The following is a 20,000-nucleotide window of genomic DNA, read 5'->3' as shown; positions in this document are numbered from 1 at the left end:
GGTGGATGGATTTCTGCTGGACATGATGGCGGTTAAACGGTCAATTTGTGGCCCTGATGATAATCATGTTTTACTCTCAAAGACCGAGTCTTGCTCGCGTTTACGAATTCGAATATCTTCATCTTAATGGCGACAAGCTATTCTTAATAGCGACAAACTATTGTGTACAAACGACCTTGAATCGCTCAAGAATTTCGTCGAAAACGGTTTTAAAACGGCAAGGAAAGTGGCTGACGCCTGGTGGAAATACGAAGCAATAGCCCTTTTCATAGTTAGTTTTCCTCATCTGCATTACAATACAATCTAGCATGTATGTGAGGCAATTTTGGGCTATTTTGTAGTTTTAACCCGAAATTACCTCGCATCCACGTTAGATTACATTGTAATGCAAATGAGAAATACTAACCGTGAAAAGGACTATTCAAAAGTTCCAACGGTAATGTAATCATTAACTGGCATAACAAGAAACAACAAACTCTGACTTTTCAGGGACGCGATGGTCATGCTTTAAGGGATAACTTAGTGGAATTAGTACAAAAAACCCCGATCCTTTGGTTTCAACTGAGCAAACAACGCAACCATCATTATTACGGGAAGCAAACAGTAGTCAGCGAAATAGTCGAATATCGATAGACGACGAGAGACTGTACTATGTCAAATTGTACTCAAGAACGATCAAATCCAGAAACTGTGGCCGGCATTGAGGGATTAAAACTTGATTTCTTGATACTACAGAAACAAGTTCAAGAGAACACAAGGCTTTTGTCCATAATAAATGCTCAAAAGCAAGACGAAAGTACTTCTTGTATCGAACTGCTTGATTGCAAAAAGAGGTGTGTGGCATCATTGTCCCCTGCTTCCAAACAAGACTATGCAATTAGAGAGCCTCAAGAAAAATGTTTGACCTTTGAGAGCCGCGTTTTGCCATTAGAACAGGAGAATGATCCCCTTGGGCTTGCATTAACCATCATTACGCAAGAAAAGAGTGAAGTTGTTAGCAATCAACCAATTGACGGTCAAGAGAATGTTGGCTCCACGTGGAGAAGTCGCAAAGCGGAGTCAGAAGTCAGTGCCCGCTAATATCACTGAAACTCGAAACAGTTTTGAGCCGCTTCGCAGTAATGAAGAACTGGAAGTGAGAAATGTAGCCAATCAAAAAGCAAATAGCGGTGACAATGGTCAAGAAACATTTTCATCTTCGTCTTCCTCGGAGGGTTGAACCCGCAAAACTATATCCAAACTGTTTCAACTGAATCAGTGACAAATTATCATGATCAACCATAGCCCAACCGCCGGAAGAAGGTTACCATAGCAGGGGACCCTAAACTTAAGCATCGTCAAGGCCACAAAATGTCCAGGAATTCACAAGTCAAAATAACTACATTCCCGTGATCATATCAAGCTATTTCTACGCAGAAACCTTGACGAGATTATATTATCCATGTAGGAACTAATATATAGTTTGAGTTCCAGCAACTCTCTTCGTGAATGTGCAAAAGAATTGGTGCCCTAGCCAAATCAGTTAGTTTGGAATCCCCAGCCATGATCACAAGATCCAGTCTAATCAGTAGATCTGACAATGAAGCCTTGGACAGTAAAGTTCCTTCTGTGAATAAAGTTTTTAAGCAGTTTTGGAAGCAAATGACATGGGGATTTATTGATCATTCAAACATTTCAGCGATTGTCCATCTTAATCGGAGTGGCCTTCTCTTAAACAAGGGTGGCGCCTCGCGTCTCGCTCAGAATTTTATCAACTATTTACGTGTAGATTAGGACAGTGCCGTCTGGAAATCCAATGTTTTCCCTTTTAACTTGTCTTGGCACAACCACATTAACATTGCTAAGTATCTTTTTCTCCATTTGAGATGGTTAGTATAAAAATCTGGGAGACGCAACTGCCCTGGCACATGAAATGTGCTCTTTCGGTTGCCGTCCGCCTCTCCAAAACGCGCATGCTTATAAGCTCTCCATTAATGCCTTTAAGTGTGACGACGGCGGTAAGTCGAACCATTCTATAATCTTTGGTGGATGGTTAGTCTGCGCGTCCCTTAATATTAATAGTCCCATCTTGATGAACTTAGAGTTTTTTATGTTTTTATATTATTTTAGTAATCAAAAAGAGTCTAAATTATACTCTACAGTGCATAATAAAGAAGTCAATTTACCTGGCTTCAGTTGAAATAGTCAGAAAACTGAAGATCGTTAAGTTAACGGAAGGAATGCAGGTGGTGTTTGTATTTACGTGCGCCCCATTCTTAACTATCAAATACGTGACGATTTAAACAACGATGAGTAGGAGTGTCTATTTCTCCAAATCAGTAAGCCACGGAGTACACCATTCCCAGTCGGGACTTGGTATCGACCCCCAAGCTCTCCACTTGATCATTTTGGAAAAAATTACTGCCAAAAGTGACTCCGAATGTAAGAAATCATATATACTTGGCGATATCAACTGCAATTTGTTGCATGAAGCAAATGCAGATATTTCGTCCTTTCTGACAAACATTATATATATATATAGATATGGCCTCAGACAGTTAATCAAGGAACACGACTAGAAACGTAAGGCCAACTATACGGTCGTAATGGTCCTCGCACGATTGAGACAAGGCAATTTAAGTGACTTCGACAGAAACAAGTTCTTAAGTGATCTCAACCAAATGCCACGGGCCAATGTCGATTTGTATTTAAATTGCCAATTAGGGTTCTGCTCGTTACACAGTACTCTTACTGCTTTGGTTGAGACGACAAATGACTGGTCAGTTTATATCGACAATGGGTTATTGAATGGCGTCGTCATGGTTTTCATTGACCTTTCTAAGGCATTCGACACCACTGATCACGAAATCATCTTGCATAAAATGTCAGTCTTGGGCTTTGACCAGGCAGCTATCAGGTGGTTCCTGATGTACCTAAGTGGCCGAACCCAAAGATGTGAGATGTCAACGGCAAGCTATATATCAACTGCTCACGATTTCAGGTGCGGCGTACCGCAGGGCAGTATACTGGGTCCTTTGCTACTTGTAATTTATATTATAATTAATGATTTCCCCCAACTGCCTGCGGGCGGCTGCGCCAAGGATGTTCGCTGATAACACAAACATTTCACTAAAACGTTAGCAGAACTCAAACAAGCTTTGATTCCTGAACGAAGTAACCTAAGCTGTTGGCTGAAAACCAACAAGCTTAGTTCAAATGTTGCCAAAACTGGGCTGACAAGATAAAATGAGGGACAGAGAAGTATGTTTCCCGAGACGTCCGCAAAACCTGCAGGCGCGCTTGATCACAAGAAATTCAAAATGGCGTTCCGTGTGTAAGTACGCTTTGTTGACGACAGCGATTACAGTGAGGAAGCCTCGCCATTTCCAGGCGTCACAAGAAGAGCGAAATCTACAGAGGCAAAAAAGCGGGAACGAAACTCAAGCGGTAAACAGAGGAAAAAACACACTTCCTTCAGCGCCTAAAAATGCCGATCCGAGAGCGCTGCATCGACATCGCGCAACTCGACATCGAAAAACAACCTGCTCAGAGTTTTTCTGTCCTTGTGTGGGCCCAATTCCATCAGTAGGTCTAACGCTCACACGGTCTATATAGGTAAAACGATAGAACTTCACGTCACAATCTTTACATTACATTCTGGGTACAAGTTCAGCTTTTGCCGGCCGAGAACGATTAGAGATTGGAACAGTTTGCACGCGAGCATTATACAGTCGAACTCAATTCACTGTCTTAAAAGAGCTGTGGGCTCTGCCCTAATGAATGAGTGAACCGATTTTAATTATTTAGTAAATTCATACACTGTCTTTTTTTTTCAATGTTTATTTATTTATTTAGATTTATTTATTTTATTTTATGTTATGTTATGTTATGTTATGTTATGTTATGTTATGTTATGTTATGTTATGTTGTTATGTTATGTTCTGTTCTGTTCTGTTCTGTTATGTTATGTTATGTTATGTTATGTTATGTTATGTTATTTTATTTTATTTTATTTTATTTTATTTTATTTTATTTTATATGCCATTTGCGAAATGTCCTTATTCAGGATCTTGCAAGTTATGAATGTAGATGTAAATATTGACTAAGGATTTCTTTCGAGGAGAATTTGAGAAGGCCTTGGCCACATCTGGTAAAGTTGTCAAGATGCTGATCAGTCACTGTGAGACAATCTCAAAACGTTTAGCTTTGGTAAAAAAAATAGTGTTTTACTCCATGAAATATCTAATAGATATTCTTATAATTACCAATAAACGGTTTTTTGTTTGAGCATCCCACCCCACATCTCTTGTTTTTCTGGTTTAAGTTGTGCTTTCAGTTTTCTGTCTTTCCTAAACAACAGAAATGGCTTTCTTGAAAGAGCCCCCTCAATGGCCCTCTTTGGGAAATGTACGGTCGTATATTTTCTGGAATCACACAATGCAAAACAAAAGCGTTCAAAAACCAGTTCTCTACCAAAATACGACACTATGTTCCCGTGGTTCATAAAGCAATGCTCAGGTTGTAAGTCATTTCAAAATATTAAGGTGATTCCTCAGAAAAACAAAAAATGTCAAACGACTTTCTTGAAACTTCCCCTGAATGTTGCCTACTAATCCCTGTTTTGAGAGCGATAATAAAAAAGATATGCTTGCTTGGGCCAATCTTAGCTCATTGATGCCTGCACTGATACTAAAACATCATCGTACATGTCTATCTCGATTATCGTAGATCGAAACAACAAAATTCGCCATGTTCTCGGAATGTGAGAGCTTATTCGCAAAGAATTATGGGTCATTCACAACTTCTCTCGCGTGTTTTGAGAACTGTTTCAACGTGCATGATCGACTTACGCCATACTTACAATGATGCAAATTTGATTCAATTTTTAAATAATTATTGAAACACCATAAGCGCAGTACAGGATGCGCAGTGCAATACTGAGGCATCACCTTAAATTATGGACAAATGGTAATGTAATACAAATGTGATTTGTTCATTTTGACAATTCCAAATATCATGAATTAAAAACTCATGTTAATGATTCCCTTGAATTAAACTGGCAATTTGAACATATACTGTACACATAAAACTTCTGAAAAGGTGAAACTGCAAGAAAACAAGATTGCCAAAATTATCATGATCACCTTATAAAAGAGATTAGACAACTGACAGGTACATGTAAAAGTCATATTTGGCTTCTAGTTTCCTTAAAAGCCCTTAAGGTTTTCCTTTTTTGTAATTCTGCATGCCACAAGATGAGATGTGGGACAATGGCTCACAGTCTTGACAATGTGTGCCTCACCTCCATTAACACAAAGTACTCTTAGACTGGTGTAATACAATTACTCAAATTTTCAACTTTTACACTATTAAACTATGTGTGAAGAAATAGGGTTTTAATTAATGTAAGGTAAAGGTAAAGTCACTGCTTACGAGCCAGAAGGCCCACCAGGCCGGCGTTTATCTCCAGTTTCCGTAGCATGAAGCGACTAGGAATATTTCTACTCCCCCCTCGATGGGATGCTAGTCCATCGCAGGGTTACCCCCAGCATTAAATTCGCCGGTACCCATTTATACACCTGGGTGGAGAGAGGCACCGTGAGAGTAAAGTGTCTTGCCCAAGAACACAGCACAATGTCCCCGGCTAGGACCAGAACCACTCGATCCAGAGTCAAGCACACTAACCATGAGGCCACCGCGCCTCCCACTATTTAATTAGTGTAATTAATGTTTACAGTTTCTTTTTCAAACTTATGGAGAAGATAACATCCATAAGAAACTAGTAATATCTAATTGCTATATGTCTTTTTTGTCAATTATTGACAAAAAAAAATGTAGCAAGAAGGAAACAAATTGTCTAATTTCTAATAATTATTGATGGCTCACAACTACATTGTGGCACTTCATGATCAGTGCTAAAGACACTTAGTTTCATGTAAGTCATCCAAATGAATGAATGGCTACTTATTTTGATTCAAATATTTCATTTCTGCAGTTGCTCACAATAAAAATCACATTAACATTTTCACCATATACATGTAAATAAATTCACTCTGATCTTTTTTTTGCTGAAATGTTAAACTTTGCTTGCCTGAATAATTTCTCTTATCACAAGCCCTTTCAAGGAATGGTTCATTAAGTTCACAGACACAACAATTAACTCGCAGTCTTTCTATTATGCGTTCCAGTGCCACTGGGTCAAAGTTCCCTTCAAATGAAAACTTGGAGTTTGTAGTGATAACTGGTTGATAACTGCCCACATCTTCTCCATTGTTCTTTGCCTTACATGGAACAACATTGAGAGCTGCACTGCTACAATGGCCAGAAATTGCTTCCAGTTCACAGTGCAAAGAGCTGTCAAGGTGTGATATTTTTCTCTCAAACTCCCTCAAGACCTTTGCTGGATGCTTCAAGTTCATGAAGAAAACTTTCACTGGACAACCTCTGGCTAAATGCTTGTGTTTCTTGAAAAGCATGTTTTTCAATGTTTTAACCGTACAGCAATTCAAGGACTTCATCTTCTCGCTGCTTTTCCACCAGGGTATAAAGAAGCAGAGGTGTCATCTTTTGAGGGCAGGTTTTCGCTTGACATCTTAACATCACAAAGCTTACGCTTTCTCTCTTTACTTACTCGGTGAAAACACGTTGAATACATATGCAAGAAAGTATCCTCAGCTCCAGGTGTTCTCAAACGTGTGTGACCCTTTATTCCAAAAGAAACTGCTGGCCATTCAAATTTATAACACTGTGTCTGATTGTCCCATATTTCGATCATTGCAGCCCGGTTTAATTTGGGACTGTTTGAGTGGCTACTTGAGTGATAAGCTCCAAAAATTGCTGAATCGCGCAGCTAGAGTAATTATTATTACAAAATTGCCTTTTGATATGAACTCGAACCACCTCCTATTACCACCCTTAACTGGGAGAGGCTATCAATTCGACAAAAGAAAGTGAAAGCTTTAATGATGTATAAGACAATGATTGGACACGCCTCAGATTATCTTCACTCAGTATTACAGATTCTAATTACAACCTGAAAAACTCTGAGGGAAAACTGGCTTTGCTAAAACTTAGAACTAAGTACATGTATTAAAAGTTTCTTCCATAGCCATGCCACATAGCTTAAAAAATGTCAGATCTCTGTTGATCAATTTAAGCGAAACCTAAAGAAGGTTACAGTATCCAACACATCAGATTTCCACACGACAATCATGTAAGGTAGTTGTAAATAGTTTTAAAGAACACTTGGCAATTTTTCAAAAAAATCAGCTTTGAGCAATAACTGCACTAAACTGTCTTATTCTTGTGTACCTCATTACTTAATAATCAAACACCATTAGCCAAATTGTGCCCCCTCCGATAATTGTGGAAAGAGCAAACTGTAGCAAGGATAAAGATCAAGAACTAGCAGTCTCCCCTTTTTTCTTACATGTATGTTCTTCTCATGCAGGATATTGTAAGACACAGAAACAAAAGTTTAAACTGTTTTAAATTAAAAAAAAAACAGGAAAAATGAACATGCAACCGCACATCAGTTTTATCATTATTACTAACTTTACTTTATAATTAAGGTCATTTGAACAGGGAGGATGAAAGAATGTATTCAATGCTACACCATAAAACTTCAGCTTTTGGAAACGCTTCCTTTTCAAAAAAATAAAAAGACAGTAATTAAAATGTTATAAACACTTTCAGTTTCACTTCACCTCTAGTCCCATTTAAGTCACTGCAAACTCCAGAACATTCCTGCTCATCCTTTCTTCAATTATTATCCAGGTACATTTATGCATGGCAGTCTTACAGAAGAGGAGGACAGTGAGTATAAGCCATTTCCAAGCCTTATGCCCCAGTCCTGTGAACATAAAAGATTATGACAACGTTATTAGGAGCTTGCAGATTGTGAACTTTCTGCAACATTTTGTTCTGATGTCTTTGAATAAAGTCCAGTTTCCAAATAATTATTGCCATATCAAAGGAGTATAAATGTTAGGCAATCAAGCATCACTCCAAAAATACTGTAAAGGATAATTTCACATCACTCCAATCATAAAAAAGATGGTCTATTGTTAATAATAGAGATGCTCTCCTCTTGTTTTGCTACTACACAGACTTCTATTGGAGCATTAAAACATATTAATTAAATAACCCACATGCAGAGAAATTGTGTTTCTGTCACATTCCTGAGAGAGGTCAAGCATTCATAAAGCTTTTCTCCATTGAGCTACTTGACTGAGTTGATTGATTTTGAAATTAAGGTAAGTTTGTTTCCATAACTCCATCTTTTTACAACAGTCAGCAACATCATCATCTTAGCAGCACACTTAAAAAAATATTGAGTTTTCAAACTCAGGATGTAGTGACTGTCATTAACACATGGAAGTTTAGCGACTATAATCGTTTAGTGAAGCACCTTTCCTGCTTGTTCGTACATGCATAAAACATTTATATAAATAAGACTAATGCAATTATAGCCACCTTCAGATTGGAGTACAAGGACGACTATGAGTTCTCAGTCCTAAGCATGCGCATTTTGAAAATTTTTGTCCTTCAAACATACATGTATTGTCTCATACTCCAATCTGAAAGTCGCTATTAATTTGGCTAGCACAAGTCAAGCAAGAAAAAGACATGGCCCATCTGAATCTCATTATGCAGTAAAACCACCAAAAAAGATCTAGACGCTGCAGCAACATTGAGTACTAGTCAATAAGAACAAACAACGAGCTGAACTACAAGAAGAATTTAAGCAATGACATTGTCAGAACATTATCACGACTAAAAAATGAAATAAATTTAATAACACTGTAACATTTCTCAAAATTGTGTCTCAAAATGCACCAGATTACATATGTACATCTCAGTGCACATTTGTTTCAATACATTTCTGGGGGGCATGCCCCCCAACCCCCATAGGAACCTCGTAGCCTTTGGCCACTCTCCCCCAACAATAAATCCTAGATAGAACCCTGTATTGTGACATTGGATATCACAGACAATGATCAATGATGGCTATAGTGCTTATAAGCTATACTATTTCAAATAATAAGCCAATTAAATGTCAATAACAAAAACTTAAATTAATTAAAGGAAAAAAAGCACAAAATACAGGCACTGGCTATGAGACTTGGCAATTAAGTGGGGTATCATCTAGTCATGATTATTATGGCAAGAAATTCTCAGGCTAAATGCAGCACTCTGATTGGCTGGTTTTCGATTCAGGATTTGACATGATACATGTAAATAGCCAACGAGGCACGCAGCACCAAGTCGACTAGAACCATATCCAACATATCCAACAAGCCCGAAAGGTATAATTCTTGTTTTATTAAATTTTCATTAAATTCTGAATGCTTGGACACTAATGGAAATTAAAGCCAATCAGTTTCCAGCTTAGCAACACTTGACGCAATCAGTTTCCATATTAGGTCATATGGTATATGAGCTGAAAACTGAGATTGAGTAAAATCAGAAAGCTATGTACATGTAGAAATGCAAAATCCAAGGTCGAAAATTTAATAATTCATGTTCTTTATTCCTATATGATTTGACTTCCAAAAGTTATACTATACTAAAGATTATCTCAACCTTGTTTTATGAGTTGAGGTTTACAATGTAAGTTTGGACTCCTTGTTTTAAAAAAGACAGGTCGTAATAATTTACCTGTTATGTCCTCAAACTTTAATAGTAAGAGGTGTATGCATGTACTCTGATTGGTTTGGTCTGAAAGTTAGATGCATGGCTCAATATATAATTTGTGAAGATTTTGAACTCTCATCTAATTTCACAGTGCATCTACCAATTTGTGTTATTTAACTTAAAATACCCTAAAGTACTTTAAAATTTGAAAATGTTAAGGTTCACTCCAAATATTTTGCACGCCTTTTTGTCGCTATAAAGATGACTTCATGCTGCCACTTTCTAGGCCGGGCCAAGTAATCATCCAGACAAATTAACCAATGGAAAAAAGGATGGCTTTCACCTAGAAACCTGGAATTAAATTCTCAAGGACAGATTCTCTTTGTCTGCTCATAAAAAAATCTTGGAACTCTTTATCCACCTAAATAGTAATTCCAGAATAAATAAGAAAATGAATGACCGTAAATTATTCCCCAGGTTTCATCAAGATCAAAATAATCCCAATCGTCATTACTTATGCAAAATGCGTTTCGTTCGCTTAGCTTCCCTGAAAAGAAAATTTAAACTCTCTCTTCGAAATTAAATTATTTCCTACACAAAACGACATCACAGTCACTTCTTATTATACTTACGAGGAGCCCGTTTGAATAACTCCAGTCTGTTAGTTATCGGAGGAGTGAAAAGTAGGAATAGCAAAATAAAGACGCATAACAATTGTTTAGATCGATCGAGAAACTGTTGTCATTCAGTTGGAAAGGGTGTGTCGGCGATCAAAACTCAAAGAAAAATCCTTCCAATGACTCGAATAAGTTTTGAAAGTTCAATAGATTTTAATTTGATAACTTTAAAACGCATTGCAAAAATAAATAGCAGTTTGCATAAAAGAGAGGTGGAGAATTAGCACTCCAACTGACTATTATTGTTCACCGAAGTTCGAACCAGGCGCTTTGTGGTGTGCTGTGAATGCAGGAAGTCTCGCAAAACACTCCAAAAAATACATCATATCTGGGTCCCAAGATTTAATCATGCCAAATAAAATGTATCGCCATTTCCATTTTCAGAAGTAAGAACGGGGAAAATAAGCGCCAGACACACACAAATCTGCCTCTTATGTTATCAATAAATTCGTGACACGTTGAAATGGATATTGCATGTACTGCGGAAGCCGAGATGCCTTCGAACATTCGTTGCCAACGATCAAACGGTATATTAGGGACACAAGCTCCACATTTCTATTACAACTAAACCAAAAACTCTTCTTATAATAGATAAAGGTAATAAGACTTCATAGAACGCAAAATTTTGCACAAAATATACGAAGATTGGCAAAATGGATGGATTACCAAAAGTGACAAGATGGCGGTTGACTTCGTTTACAACCGGGTTCATGATAACTGTGACATTTTTCCGTCACTGTCGCTGTCACATTGAAAAATAAATACACGAGATTTCTCCTTAAGGTATACTGAATTATCTTAGCTAAACTTTGTTGCCATAGGTATAACCAGATGTAAAATAAAAGCGGTTGTAAACTTAAGTCAAGAAGGAAATTGAACGCGAGGGGGATGTAAGGTTCGCCTTAATAGTACAAAACTAGTTTATCGAAAGATGCACTGAAGTTTTATATTCTTACTTCAAAGAACTTGAAAATCATCTGACGTAAACGAAATACTACTACAGCCTTATATCTGCCATATAAAAGCCGCCTGCCTCATAAAATCATAAAAATTCACTTTGAAATAAACGAAAGAACCAAGTTGAGTAGAATTTTCAGCTCGGAAGATATGCGACGCCGAGATCATTAAAATCAAAATGCAACGTAACCTACAATTTAAAAGGTTGCAATGAAAAATTAACCACCAAAAACTAATGACAACAAGTAGATTTCATTGTCGATGGAGTTTGCAACGTCCAGAGGTGGAAAATATTGGAATTATTGGGATTTTAGAGGAAATGTTTATGAGGAAAGCAATTACGACAGCTCGCTGGCACTTCTCGAGATGTGTTTGTTGCCTGCGTTTAACAAAAAATTGAATACACGTTTGTCCATTCCCTGACCCTATTTTTAGCTTAAATGCAACGATAGATGGTTAAGCTCTTACAAATCATTCAAAAAGGAAGAATTTCTCGAATTTTATCAAAGCTTCAAGACGTTCTTTGCAAAATGTCAAACTAAACCAAAATGGAGTTTCGCAGAAATCATTCCACTGCAAACTCCCTTTAAGATAATTTTTACATAACTTACCGTGATATGAAGCTCAAACTAAGTTACTTTCGTTCCCTATCATTTTCTTTGCAATCGACGGATAAGATTGTCGTAAATTTGACTAAAAGTCGAAAGAAGAAGCACAAGAAACCCAATGGCAGTCTAAAATGTCTTCGCTTCGTGACTGTTTCCTCGGTGGTCCGCATTCTAAGTATAAATAATATGCGCGTTCGTAGCTGCGTCACTTTTCCCCAAGCGACGCCGAGTGTTACGTTCGTGATCTTGATTGTCTCGCAATCGAATTCTTCGTGAAACCCTCGTTGCCAAATTAATTTAATCAGTCATCATGACGGAAGAAACATCGAAACCGGTTGCGAAGACACCCACCAAGAAAAAGGCCCCGAAAAAGCCCACCGAGCACCCTAAGTACGAAGAAATGATTGTGGCTGCGATTAAGGAACTGAAAGAACGCAACGGAACTTCTCGACAGAAAATAACGAAATACATCAGCGAACATTACAAGGTTGGAGATAATGTCGGTGTTCAAGTCAAGTTGAACTTAAAGAGACTTGTTGCGGCTGGAAAGCTCACCCAGACAAAAGGAGTGGGTGCTTCTGGATCGTTCAAAGTGAACAAAGCAGCCGACGTTAAAACTAAGCCGAAACCAAAGGCAACCAAGAAGAAGCCGGCGGCAAAGAAGCCAGCTGCAAAACCGAAGAAACCAGCGGCTAAAAAGAAGAAACCTGCCGCTAAAAAGGCAGCAGCAAAGAAAAGTCCTGCAAAGAAAAAGTCACCCGCAAAGAAGAAACCAGCAAAGAAACCCGCCGCTAAAAAGCCAGCGGCTAAAAAGCCCGCAAAGAAAACACCAAAGAAGCCCGTGAAGAAGCCAGCATCCAAAGCGGGCAAAAAGTCAGTGAAAAAGACAACGAAAGCTAAAAAATGAGGAAAAGACAGTGATTTACTATCTGAACATTTATAAGTGTGTATTATGTTGTAATATCCTGGTCGTTCATGTTTGTGTCCAGTCTAGGTACCTTTGCAACACCCAAAGGGCACCACAGTTTGTTGACAAATGAGAATTTTAAGAATTCCTTGGTAGATTTGTGTTCACTGTCATAGATGGTTTTAGAAATTTATTTAACGTCATATAAAGTTCATCTGAGGAGCGGAACAGTTTTGTAAATAAATGCAAGATTTTTTTAATAACCAAGTTGGCGTACCTGTTTTGACATCCCCATTAGACCTCGCCCAATCGAGGGGGGCCGTTCGAAAGCGTGGTATGGGGTGGGCACCGGCCACAAATCACATTTAAGCTTGTAAACGCTCGCTCATACTTGACATGCTTGTGCATTGGCCCATTCGTCTTCAACAGCGCATGCGTGAAGTTTAAGCCCAAATATAGAACCATCCTCGTCCCCAGTGCCCTTCTTTTCTTCTGGTCACGCAGTCGGCGAAATGGAGTGTTCTGGCCCCAGCCAAAAACTGCCCATTCTCGCCCACCAATTCCAGAGTTTTAAAGCAAGCAACCGTGGACAATCTTCCTGTCGGTGTACGTTGGATCATTGGCTTGATCTGATCGGCGTAATTACAAGTTGAGAAACTAAATTATTTTTGAGCAAGAGCCGATACAGTTAGTTGAGCATCGGACTGTCATGCGGGCGGTCGTGAGTTCGACTCCGGCCGGACCAACACTCAGGGTCTTAAAATAACTAAGGAGAAAGTGCCGCCTTTGTAATTACATCCGCAAATGGTTAAGACTTTCAAGTCTTCTCGGATAAGGACTATAAACCGTAGGCCCCATCTCACAACCTTTCAATGCTCATAACCCAGTGGGACGTAAAATAACCTACACACTATTCGTAAAGAGTAGGGCATGGAGATCCCGTTGTTGTGGTCAGGACTCATTTCATTCATTCATGTGCTGTCCTTGCTTGTAAAGCGCATTTGAATATATTAATAGAAAATGCGCTATATAAATTCATTACAACGTAGATTTGATTTTAGTGGCTTACTATAATTTATTTCGGCTGGCCAAACCAGCCTTCTTCAGGTACAATGAGAGTCTACATTAGAATGCTTCTATGTACATATATATAGTAATTGGATGTTGACGTAATACTGGAAAAATGTGATAAAACATGGCAGTTACAACAAATTTGAATCCAACTACTAAGAGTAACGAAAAAATAATGTAAGTGACTCTAAATAATAAACTGAAATCTAATACGTTTATTAGCGGATATTAAGACTGTTGGGATCAATTGTCCTGCCCTTTGAAATTAAAAAAGCTTCCCTGGCCTTACGGATCGAATCTCTGTTAAAAAGTATTTTTCGATAGGAATGAATTAGAGACGCTTTTGATTGTTCTTCACGAAAACCAATGAGATGACAATGTTTCAGGGTTTCCCAGAGCTCTTCTCTCCCTCAGTCAAGAGAAGAGCTCTGGGGTCCAGATTGAGTAAACTGCCCAGATATCCGGTAGGGCATGCGTAATACTTTCAAATATGTCAATCCTCACAGAGGGGAGAAAAGACAGTGGTACACTGGCTGCTTCCTCAGTGCATTATTTCGAAGAAGCGTTGAAAAGGCTTTGATTTCGCTTAAGTTAAGGTAATGTAACCTGAGTATCAGGCCTTCCTGAGGGGTAGGGGGTCGGGGAGGGGATGAAAAGGAAGGCTTTCCTTTTCCTCTCCTTCTAAGAAAAGCCTGATACTCAGGCTGCAGGCAATGCAATGATGCAGACTGAAACTTGCGAGCTTTTTTCGGCGTAGTCGGCGTAGGGAAAAGAACTACTCTTCGAGAGCTAGAGCACTAATTGGGACATTGTTGAAACTGAAATCAACAAATTAACGCAAATCAAATCAAATGTTGGTGTTTGAGGAGAGGGGCAAACCGGAGTACCCGGGGAGAAACCTCTCGCACCAGATAAGAGAACCAACGAATTCAACCCACATATGACGCCGAGTCTGGGAATCGAGCCCGGGCCCCATATATGGGAGGCGAATGCTCTCATAACCACTACGCCAGCCCTGCACCCCAGGTACTGACTCGTATTCATACTCTAAACAACGCCACAAGAAACTGGGTCCGGTGCCCTGAAATTTGCGAAAAGTGTGTGAGTTACAATGCTGGGCCTCCGATTAATAGGCCTCATCTTAGACGACTTGGAAGTAAAACCATTTGCAAACGGAATCAACTATATATGTAGCACTTTCAGGACCTGAAATGCCTGGATTCGAACCTTAATTAATTTTAAAAGGCTGGCCTTTTACTATGCTATCAAAAAGAGAAAACACGAAGTTAGTGCAAGAAATCATGCCCAAATGTCAAACATTAGAGAGTATCCGGGCTTTTTAGTACTGGACAAAGCGACTTGCAAAACGAGACACGCACGTGCTTCAATTTTTAAATTAATCTATGAAATTTTTTGAGCCGTTATTCATATTTACAATTAAAAGAACCCCGTTTTCATAAAACAGACTGGGTCGTACGGAGTATTTGATCCGCCGATCGTTTCAAACTAACCCCACATGGACACAGCCGGGAAAAACTTCTGTGCGAGTTATTGGTGCCTTTTACCTTTACGTATCAGCGCACAAGTGCTGTTCTTGTTTCGATTCCTGATGTTTGTGTGCCACTATTTAGACCACGCCGGGTTTTTGACCGAGCCTTGCAAGGCAAATCCTCGTTCTCTAAGTATCTGTATTCGAACCTGAAGCTTTTCATTTCCCTTGATTATTCCAGATATCACAAAACCTCACACTCCTTTTTTTTCGCTAGGATCCGCTCAAAGTTGAAGGCCGAGGCTTCATGCATGATCTTTGGAAAACTGCCTTAATTAAACGTTTGCACGATGCACTGGGATGTTTCTTCAAAATGCTTGTTTATTCGGAATTTCCTTTCTTTTTTTTTTCATTTAAGAATTTGTCCAAAACAAACCAGTTAACCGCTAAATTTTTATCTTGTTTTTCTTTGTATCTATTTTGACTTCAGGGTGAATTATTTACACAGTGAAGTAGAGGGGCCAATCAAAACAGAGTTTGTAATTGAAAATCTAAACATTTGTGAGATGTAAAACCACAAGTGAACCTGCAGTATCTCAAATCATAATGCTGACAAACAAAAAGAGAAGGAAATGGGTCATAAATATGATAATGATTTTGGTAACGTCGTGACGACAAACAGACTCGTTACCAAGCCACAAACAAAGACTCGTTACCAAACCGAACTCAACGGTCGCCGTATGGTATTCAAAGTGAAAGAGGATCTTTTTCATCGTTTTATCGATTCGTTTGGGACTCGCGGCTGGTTGATTGAAATGAAAGAAAAACCGTCGCCCTTAAATTCTACGGTGGATTTGTGACCGTTGGAACATTTTAACCAGGAATATTTGAATGAATTTGGTGGGCTCGTGAGAATTCAATGTTCAGCCATGGTATTTTACTATAACCGTTGTCCGTTGATTCGCGTCGAATCTCGAAAAAGAACCACCCAGGAAGGAAGCGACCCACAATGGCAATAAGGTTAGACTTTTTGATTGAGAATTGTTTCGTAAAATTATCTTCTCGTGTCTTTTATCGGGATTCAGACCATTCCTGAACTGCGCAGGGAACTGGAGCGAGTTTCAAATTTAAACCAATCGATAAATTGACACCATCACGTGAACGATAACATTGATATTATGCTTTTCGGTCGAACAGAGACTAAGTTACGTCTCTAATCTTGAGGCTGCGTCCCCCAAAACCGTATAAACTCTTAAAAAATTTCATCACATTTGGGACAACTGGAAAATCCAGACATGGACCTACTATTTGGGATGAAAATCACTTTGCTTGCCTATTTTTACGAAGTCACGCTGTTATTACGTCGTTAGCAAGGCATGATGGGTCTTTAAGAAAGTGAGTGAACATGTGCTTGAAATGGTTGCTTTGTGTACTGACTTTGTGTCCCGTGTGATTTACTTTTATGTTCGACAATACCACATTACAGGACAGATGCATGTAGCCAGGCTGCTAAGTCAACGGTTTTTAACAGAAAATAGGAAATCAAACTCCACTGATTTGAGTGTTTCAGGTGACGAAGGTCATTCAGATCCTTTGAGGGTTGCTGCAGAAGCAGGGGCAACACTAAGTACTCCAACGAAAGCAGTGATTTCAAGAGATCGAAAAGTGAAAACAAATCCTGTTGAAAAAAAGTGAAATCCGATCCAAATGTGAGGGCTTGGGATAGATTGAATCAATTCAAAGGAGAGCATCTTACTGTAGTGTCGGGTAAGCTCAGATGTGACGCATGCAAGGAAACTGTGTCTAAAAAAATGCTCTGTTATGAAGCACATTGCATCCCAGAAACATATTAAATCAAAGACAGTTATTGCGAAAAGCAAGAAAAAAGACCAGAGTAGTAGTGGGGCGTAGCGTGAGATTTTGAAGGTGTACGCACATGAAGAATGTTTCGAGCGCGGAAGTCCCTCCAAAGTAGGGGGATCTGGGGGCATGCTCCCCCGGAAAATTTGGAAATTTAGGGTTTCGGAAATATTATTTCCGACTATTTTCGAAGGACATTTCAATAAATAAATGCGAGGGAAAATGCAGTAGTTAGTTGTTTATTTTACCCATCTGCCGAGTTTTCTCTGCAGCAAGCTACAACACAAACAGGGGGTTTACAGTACAAGCAAAGGGCAAGACGTTGCAAACTCTGTTACAATATGTTATAACATATCCTTGAAAAAATAACCGGGAAATGGGGGACTGGTGATACTGAAGACTGACACTGTGTGGCGGCTTCAAAGGGTAGAGTTTTTTTTTTTTTGCTTTCGTCCTCTATTACGTTTCTTGCCGTTAAGGAACGGGTCCACTGAACATGTTAGTGTAACATCATCCAACATTGTTGAATCGAACATGTTGCCACCATGTTGTATGATGTTGGAGGTTGTTGAACGAAGTTTGATTTCCATCAAACATCGTCTTCAACATCATCCAACCTTTCTTTTGTTCTAAGGTGTGAACAACAGTGTTGCATTATTTCGGCCATCACATTCAACAGTGATGCACGCGCGCGTGCGCTGCGGCTATCGGTATCCATGGTGATGGTTTATTCGTTGCATCTGTTTCGGCGTTGCCACGTCAGTTCAAGCTACGGAATGGTGAACAAGGAGTGAAGTCTTGAATGTCTGAGCGACGAAAGCTTAAGCAATCTCTCTTCGAAAAGATAGCCCTTCTTGTGTTCAAAGCTCTCAGGGGCATTGCGCTAATGTATCTGCAGGATCTTTTGTTAGTCAAGACCCCGGGACGCTACTCCCTGGGTCTTCTCAAGGTTCCTCACCCCTGCATGGTGCAAGATCTTTGGAGACCAGACATTTGCTGTTGCAGTTCCCAGATTCTGGAAAAGCCATCCTCTTGCTATCACAGCGAGTGACTCTATTGATAATTTTAAAAGGAACTTGAAAACGCCAACATGGCGAGAGTTTGTTTTCTAACGATTCTGGGTAGATTTTGGTTCCAGACACTTGAGTCCAAAATCCTGGATCCAACATGTTGCATTCGTTTGGTCACCTCTTTCGACACTTTTCAACAGCGTCCAACAATGTTGGATGATGTTGGATGCGTTTGGCCAGACCTGTATGGGTTAATGAAAAGATACTGAAAATACTCACAAACAGAGACACCAGTTTAATTCGAAATTTAAAAAACTTGGCCCGATTTTATAATAACTAAAAAAAATTAATGCCTCTATGGAAGAAGGATTCCCGGATTTGAGCTGTACGCACGGGCGTACGTGCGTATATGGATGGACGCTACGCCCCTGGTATTTACTCATATATGTATTTTGAACAAGTTTATTTAGCGACTCAGAGGGTACAATGCAAAATTGCACAAAAATGCTTAGAATGTTACTTTTGTTGTACAAATTGCATATTCTTGCATCGGACCAAATAAAAGAAGATAGTAACAAAAAAAGAAAGCTTTTGATTTTTTAGCAACTTTCGCTGTAAAAACAAGATTATTCCCTTGTTTTGCACCGCGCATTTCATACCGAGCATAACATCGCGACTTCGGAGATGGCGGCGTTCACGCCAGCCATCTGAAGGGAGGCAACAATGGCCGCATTGCTGTTCAAGAGCTTTTAAGTGCAATCGTGATAACTCTTCTCGGTTAAGAAGGTGTTGTCTTAGAACTCGCCCCAGTCCTTTCGCGGAAAATGATCATTTTGAAGCCCGAAATTGTCCCTTTGCCATCCATTTATCATCGTGTTGCAAAGAAACAAGCAGGGTGACCCCCCATTTTGAATGGTTTTATTTACTCGTAATAGGTATACAGAAAACATATTTGAACGAGAAAAAAAGTTGGATGGTAGAAGTTGTAGTATTCACATATAAATGACGTAAAACTGCATTTGGAGACCGACACTGAGTGCAAGGTGATGACTGTGCCGGTCCAATTTGCGTACATTTCTTTGCAAGATTGAACAATTTGAAATCCCGTTAATTAAAGATTATAGCCCAGACAAACTAGTAGCTTCAAGTTTTCAGTAATATTCAGTAGCTTTTGCTACATAACAACAAATTTTCTGGTTGATCTAGTTGGAAGGCTTCCCGCGTAATTTGGTGAAAAATACTTAGAAAAAAGGGCATTCAGCGCGAAAACAAGCACGGTGACCCCATCTTTTTAGTGCATTTTTTTTAATGTCCTGTATATATGAATATCAATTGTGCCAAGTTTGAAAAAAATCTGGATAGTACTTCATTTTCAAGGGAATTGCCTTAAGGCAGCTGGAAAAGTCTGTAGATAATAATTTGTAATCGAACACAATGTGAGGAAATAAAATTTGGCCTCAAGAGCCGGTAATCACAAATGATGAAACTGTGGCCGCGTTTTCACGAGCGGTTTTTCAGGTCGCTTAGCGAGCTAGAACCGAAAATTCCGTTAAAACAGTTTCTTTTACAACTCGCTTCAAGTTAAGCGAGTCAGCAAATTTCCCACCACAAGCAAAGAACTGTGGGTCACAAATACGTAAAAACACGTGGATACAAGCGCCTGAGCAAGCGTGGCCTTGCTGTCTTTTATCTTCACGAGCCAGCGCACGGGGCTCACATGCCACGTGCCGTTCCTGGATCCATTCCTGGTGTTTGTGTCCCATTATTTAGACCATATCTGGTTTTTGACCGATGCTAATATTCCTC

The 20,000-nt window shown here is 39.2% G+C and overlaps 2 protein-coding genes across 4 annotated transcripts in view; one reads left to right on the top strand and one right to left on the bottom strand.

Annotated features, from left to right (window-relative positions):
* The window catches only part of LOC137969701 (homeobox protein unc-4 homolog), a 30,198-nt gene extending 18,185 nt beyond the window's left edge, over positions 1–12,013 (bottom strand). The window contains exons 1-2 of one of the 3 annotated variants that reach the window (XR_011116715.1): positions 11,861–12,013; positions 7,686–7,831 (exon numbers count right to left, since the gene is read on the bottom strand). The gene's annotated coding sequence lies outside the window, so the exon portion shown is untranslated. The remainder of the gene's footprint in view (positions 1–7,685; positions 7,832–11,860) is intronic. The other 2 variants (XR_011116716.1, XR_011116714.1) reach the window with 2 other exon arrangements.
* A 55-nt stretch (positions 12,014–12,068) lies between these two features.
* LOC137969702 (histone H1.0-like) lies at positions 12,069–13,031 on the top strand. Its single transcript, XM_068816040.1, has one exon. It carries the CDS (start codon positions 12,168–12,170, stop codon positions 12,762–12,764), a length of 597 nt encoding a protein of 198 aa, XP_068672141.1. The 5' UTR covers positions 12,069–12,167; the 3' UTR covers positions 12,765–13,031.
* The last annotated feature ends 6,969 nt before the right edge of the window (positions 13,032–20,000 follow it).

Source organism: Montipora foliosa, chromosome 9 (genome assembly GCF_036669935.1).
Source record: "Montipora foliosa isolate CH-2021 chromosome 9, ASM3666993v2, whole genome shotgun sequence".
Lineage (NCBI taxonomy): Eukaryota > Metazoa > Cnidaria > Anthozoa > Scleractinia > Acroporidae > Montipora > Montipora foliosa.
The sequence above is the reverse complement of the archived record's forward strand: the minus strand, read 5'-3'. Positions and strand labels throughout refer to the sequence as shown.